Source organism: Coregonus lavaretus (genome assembly GCF_964263955.1).
Source record: "Coregonus lavaretus genome assembly, chromosome: 28".
NCBI lineage: Eukaryota > Metazoa > Chordata > Actinopteri > Salmoniformes > Salmonidae > Coregonus > Coregonus lavaretus.
Window position 1 is genome coordinate 35,958,029 of NC_140015.1, and position 6,771 is coordinate 35,964,799.

Genomic DNA, 6,771 nt, shown 5'->3' on the forward strand with positions numbered 1-6,771 from the left:
ATGAAGCACAGGTCACGTATTTGACATGGGTTAATATATATTTGATCAATGTCTACAGACTATGAAGGGTAGCATAGCATACCTATGCAACGCTCTGGTCTCACTGCAAAATGAGCGCACCAGTCCTCTTTTCCCATTTTATTTTCCACAATGTTTATCGTGCGTCCTCTCTCTGCTAACACATTCAACAACGTCTATTACATTTCAAAATTCTACTGAATTTAAATTACCCAAAACCTGTAGGCTAACCCAACATGTACCTGTTCCCTTCCAGTAAATCCAGTCTCTTTAATGTCGTCTACGGTGTGAATGACAATACGATGGTCGGTCACTTCCACCGTAAAACACCTTCCAATCCAATCCGGTGTCTTTTTTTGAAAACTATGCCCATATTTGGTGTGAGCAGGTGAACGCGAAGGCGGAGGATGATGCACGGTTGTGTAGAAAAGGAGGTAGCCTGCTGCTGAGATGTGGATGCCGCGCACACCTTGCTGAAAACATAATTATTGCCGGATTCTTGAAGAGAAAACATCCTAACTGACAGGTAAGCAAACGCCACTCTCCCGACGTTTAGGATAGCAAATCTGAAATGTCGAGGCCTTTTTAGTCGAGTTGTATCGCTAAATGTGTTAATATTCTAGCTATTGTTAAAATCACTTGATTTGAAAAACCGCTTTGCTTGGATTTGTCTGTGAATACGCGTTTGAGCTGTTTGAATCAGAGCAATATATTGAGATTTTTATGACTGGTTGGATTTTTTTTTTTTGCTTTGTTCCAAATTATCGTATTTGGTTCAATTCCACTGTTTTACAGGGTCTGTTAGTAGACTAGTACTCTTAAACAGTTACTACTGTGGTTAAACATTTTAACTAATGAATTGTTACGAATTCAAGTTGGCAATGGTCCTATGTATACACTTACTAATGACTTCCTCATTTGTAAAATATAAATAATACTGTAGTTGGTGGTATATGTTGAAGGTATAACCTACACCAGACAATTTTAAGATGTATGGCTTTGTTCATGCTTTTTAGGCCTTGATTCACTAATCCTCAATTGTTTTGCAGAATGGCTGAAGACGATATTGCTGCATTGGTAGTCGACAATGGTTCAGGCATGTGCAAGGCTGGTTTCGCAGGGGATGACGCTCCGCGTGCTGTCTTCCCCTCCATTGTTGGAAGACCCAGACATCAGGTTTGAACCATACTGGTCTCTTGGATATCTCTGATTCACTTGATATAGGCTATATAGTGTGTATATATACGAAAGTATGTGGACACCCCTTCAAATTAGTAGGTTCGGCTATTTCAGCCACACCGGTTGCTGACTGGTGTATAAAATCCATAGACTAACATTGGCAGTAGAATGGCCTTACTGAAGAGCTCAGTGACTTTCAACGTGGCACCGTCATAGGATGTCACCTTAACAACAAGAGAGTTCGTCAAATTGCTGCCCCGGTCAACTGTAAGTGCTGTTATTGTGAAGTGGAAACGTCTAGGAGCAACAAAGACTCAGCTGCGAAGTGGTAGGCCACACAAGCTCAGAGAATGGGACTGCAGAGTGCTGTCCTCGGTTGCAACACTCCCTACCGAGTTCCAAACTGCATCTGGAAGCAACGTCTGCACAATAACTGTTTGTCGGGAGCTTCATAAAATGGGTTTCCATGGCCGAGCAGCCGCACACAAGCCTAAGATCCTTATACGCAATGCCATGCGTCGGCTGGAGTGGTGTAAAGCTAGCCGCCATTGGACTCTGGGGCAGTGGAAATGCGTTCTCTGGCGTGATAAATCACGCTTCACCATCTTGCAGTCCGACGGATTAATCTAGGTTTGGCAGATGCCAGGAGAACGCTACCTGCCCGACTGCATAGTGCCAACTGTAAAGTTTGGTGGAAGAGGAATAATTGTCTGGGGCTGTTTTTCATGGTTCGGGCTAGGCCTCTTAATTCCAGTGAAGGGAAATCTTAACGCTACAGCATACAATGACGTTCTAGACAATTCTGTGCTTCCATCTTTGTGGCAACAGTTTGGGGAAGGCCCTTCCCTGTTTCAGCATGACAATGCCCCGGTGCACAAAGCGAGGTCCACCCAGAAATTCCCTCATTAAAAAAGAAAGTGACCTCTCCCCAAACCCATTAACAAAAGCATAATTGTTGGTAGCCTAAAACTAAAGATTGTGGTTTCATTCGTGACGTGAAAGATACAGGCAACTCTCAAGCCAACATATCATGAAAACAACTTCTATAGTGTATCGTAACTTGCGTAGTGCAGGGACAAAGTGTAACGGTAGTGTCTTTCCCCAGGGTGTGATGGTGGGCATGGGACAGAAGGACAGCTACGTGGGAGACGAGGCCCAGAGCAAGAGAGGCATCCTGACTCTGAAGTACCCCATCGAGCACGGCATTGTTACCAACTGGGATGACATGGAGAAGATCTGGCATCACACCTTCTACAATGAGCTGCGTGTGGCCCCTGAAGAGCATCCCGTCCTGCTCACGGAGGCCCCCCTCAACCCCAAAGCCAACAGGGAGAAGATGACCCAGGTAATGAGGGGTGGGGCAGGACGGGATCCTCTAAAACACTGTGGCAGTAGTAAATAAACCCAGCCATTTTATTTACTGCATAATGTGAAGAAACTCCTCATCCACTACCAGAATGTAGAGCAGTAGATATCAGGGTTACTCTGTTCACCTTGCCTGAGGGTAGGTATTGATTAGTGGTGGGCCTCATATTCCTAGCAGTATTTGTAGGTGTTAAACGTTTTGTGTAGTCCTAATTCCCACCTTCTCTTATTCTACCAGATCATGTTTGAGACCTTCAACAGCCCTGCCATGTATGTAGGTATCCAGGCTGTGCTATCTTTGTACGCATCTGGCCGCACCACAGGAATTGTGATGGATTCCGGGGATGGCGTCAGCCACACGGTGCCCATCTACGAGGGCTACGCTCTTCCCCATGCCATTCTACGTCTGGACCTGGCCGGACGCGACCTCACGGACTACCTCATGAAGATCCTGACTGAGCGTGGCTACAGCTTCACCACCACGGCCGAGAGGGAGATTGTGCGCGACATCAAGGAGAAGCTGTCCTACGTGGCACTGGACTTCGAGCAGGAGATGCAGACCTGTGCCTCCAGTTCCACTCTGGAGAAGAGCTACGAGCTACCTGATGGACAGGTCATCACTATCGGCAACGAGCGCTTCCGGTGCCCTGAGACCATGTTCCAGCCGTCCTTCATTGGTGAGAGGTTTTTCTGTGTATTAAAGAGGAATTTTAGCTAAACATTTTCTTGTTAAAAGCCATTTGTCTATGGTTGGTGACTATAGTAATTCTGGTCCTGAACTCCACATGGTGGTGAAAATGTGATATTTTGGGGCTTTGAGTCATACATTTTTCTATCCACTACTAAAACGGAGGCTCTGAAAATGGTGATGTTTCTCTAGGTAGGTGACATTCAAGACGCACCCTCTTTATGTATTGATATGAATATTCATAAGCACTAAACACCCAACTTTTTGAAAACCAGCGGACAAAGGTTGCATTCAGCCACTGGAGTGGCTCTTTAGCGCATGTACAAGTGCTCGTCTAGACAATGTTACTCCGCTTAGTGACAGTCATTCTCCACTACATGAGCCATGTTCACAATGTTCCTATGGGGCTCTCTGTGAGAAGCATGACAGTTGAGTGTTCACTGTCCTCATTATAAGACCCATACTCGTAGGCCTGTTCATTTCTGTTCCTAGGGCTGCCATCGACATGTACATTTACTTTGTAGGAATGGAAAGCGCTGGAGTGCACGAGACCACCTACAACTCCATCATGAAGTGTGATGTGGACATCAGGAAAGACCTGTACGCCAACACTGTCCTCTCTGGTGGAACCACCATGTTCCCTGGCATCGCCGATAGAATGCAGAAGGAGATCAGCGCCTTGGCACCTCCTACTATGAAGATTAAGGTGGGCATTCATGTGTGATTCTGTGAATTTCAGCCCATGAGCATTGTGGCATCTCTCAACTAGCCCTATCCCCGCAGTCTCTTTTTGGCTTCCAAAATACTTGCATAACAAGCCAATCACAAGCTATCAGAAATCGCATGAATGTATTCTGCACTAAAACAACTTTAGATGACCTCCCCGTTTTGTGCCTAATAAATATATTAAAATCTGTCGTCTCCAGATCATCGCCCCTCCAGAGCGTAAATACTCTGTATGGATCGGCGGCTCCATCCTGGCCTCTCTCTCCACCTTCCAGCAAATGTGGATCTCCAAGCAGGAATACGACGAGTCCGGCCCTTCCATCGTCCACCGCAAATGTTTCTAAAGCCTTGACCTAAAGCCTTGACTCTTAACCTCAGTGTTACACTCCTTTCAGGGAATCTGTTTGTCCAGAAGCAAGCACCTTGCCCCTATCCCCTAAGCATTTGTGTGAATCTAAAATGATCAGATGCTAATTCCACCTATCCTAATCGGAGCATGGTGGAGCTACAGCCATATTGTTTCACTTCTATATAGTGTCCTGGTGGGGTGGTGACAGGCTGGTTTCTGGGTAGGTAGTGTTTGGGTTGTCATTCTGCCTTGTTTTGTTTTTGTTACTGTAAGTCTTGCAGTACCATGTAACAGCTGCTCCTGGGCCATTGAATAAATGTTCACAGTAACGTGATACTCTGTGTAGTCTCTCTATTTGCAACGTTAAGGCTTGTCATATGTTCAAAATGCATTTGTCACTTTTTGATTTACTGATAATTTCAGGGAAAGATGCAATTATAAACATTAATTGGGAACAAAGTAGTTTGAGATTCTGGCTTTGTCCACTGGCTGGCACTATTGCCTCATCTTTCTCCTGGAAAGTGAAACGTTTCTTGTCATGGCAGGCCTGCAGATCAGATGCCTTTATGTATTTGTCATTGACCAGCACACTTGGAATGCACCGCAGGCTATGATTTAGAAATCAAATGGGTGAATCAAACTATTTTCTCATTGTTATATTCTCTCGGTGAGTCTGGCTTCATCTCTCAGAGCTTTGGTATGTGCTGACCAGGAATGACATTCTTTCATATCAATACAGATAAAGGCAAGGGGAAGAAGCTACTTCTATAATGTACACTGATGGCCCACTGCCTTTGAAAGGAGTACATGCTAATGAACGGAAGTAGCTGTTCTAATCACATCACAGTGACGGAATGAACATGAGGACAGCTAATTGTTTTATATCAGGGGGTCTTGTCATGAAAAGCTTTGCAGGCTTTTGTTCTACACCAGTACTAAAATGCCTGACTCAAGTATTTCAATCTGACTGAAGCAGATGTGTTAGTACCAACCAAAGAGATCACTAGAGGGCGCTCTTGACCCAATGCCAAAACAGGCTTTGGTAGTATTTTGTCAACTGGCTGGGACTTCATATGGCAGGAACATTTCAATCTGGAACTCGAAGCCAGTTCCACTGACTTTTATTTATGTAGACCTGGGACACCAGGTAGGTGCAATTTAATGATCCTATAGAACCGCTCTATGGTTAGTGCTGGAATTAATGCCTGCACAGCCTCCAGCACCAGAGTTGAAGATCCCTGCTTTACATGAGCATACTATGTTCACTAGATGGCAGTGCTGCCTTCGCATTCTGTCACATGACCACTGGTCGGGAAGAAGGCGCTGCTTTCACATTCTGTCACATTACCTACACTGGTAGTGAAGCTGGTGCTGCACATTCTGTCACATGACCACTGGTAGGGAAGAAGGTGCTGCTTTCACATTCTGTCACATGACCACTGGTAGGGAAGAAAGTGCTACTTTCACATTCTGTCACATGACCTACACTGGTAGTGAAAATGGTGCTGTCTTCACATTCTGTCACATGACCTACACTGGTAGTGAAGATGGTGCTGATTTCACATTCTGTCACATGACCTACACTGGTAGTGAAGATGGTCCTGACTGAGAATGGGATAACCTCAGTGGTTTAATCTAAACCCTTTGGGATTTTAGTCTATGTTAAGTTTGTTTGGTGGCTGCATGTACCTACAACTGATACTGTATAGCCCTCATATTCATATCTGGACTGGAAGCCAGTTCCACTGCTTTATTTTTCATTGTTCCCCTCTAGTCAGGGACTGATTTAGACCTAGGATACCCAGGTGGGTGCCATTAATGATCAGGTAGAACAGATAACCAGCAGTACTCCGGACCTCCAGGGTATGATTTGAATATCCCTGCTGTATAGAATCATAGGTTAAATCGGGTGTCAAACTCATTCCACGGAGGGTCGATTGTCTGTAGGTTTTTGGTTTTTCCTTTCAATTAAGACCTAGACAACCAGGTGAGGGGTGTTCCTTACTAATTAGTGACCTTAATTACAAGGGTGGAGTGAAAACCCGTAGATACTCAGCCTTCCGTGGAATGAGATTGACACGTGGGTTAAATCAATTTGGTTCACAATACAGTCTTTTGAAATGGGCGGGAATTGCATGAACAACCAATCCATAGACAGTTTTACACCCAACTAGCTGTTTATTGTTTTGCATCCTTTAGAGGGAAATCCATGTAGCTTTGGCCCCTTGTGGGGTATGAGATCATTGAGACAATTTGGTGAGTTAATTGATCAATAACTGCATTTTCTCTGAAAATGAGGTAAAGGATGAGTGAGTTATCTATTGGATTTTACATTTGGATAACAGCTACAACTATGTTCTGATGTCATTGAATATTTAATTTTAACTGTTATATCATCCCCAAACAATGATAGAATCATCCATAAATATCATCCATCCATTAATAA

The 6,771-nt window shown here is 44.4% G+C and overlaps 1 protein-coding gene across 1 annotated transcript; it reads left to right on the forward strand.

Moving 5' to 3' along the window:
- Window positions 1-440: 440 nt before the first annotated feature.
- On the forward strand, window positions 441-4,658 carry LOC311104424 (actin, non-muscle 6.2). Its single transcript, XM_084146255.1, has 6 exons — window positions 441-544; window positions 1,068-1,194; window positions 2,303-2,542; window positions 2,801-3,239; window positions 3,775-3,956; window positions 4,177-4,658. Exons 2-6 carry the CDS (start codon window positions 1,069-1,071, stop codon window positions 4,318-4,320), a joined length of 1,131 nt encoding a protein of 376 aa, XP_084002381.1. The 5' UTR covers window positions 441-544; window position 1,068; the 3' UTR covers window positions 4,321-4,658.
- Window positions 4,659-6,771: the final 2,113 nt, after the last annotated feature.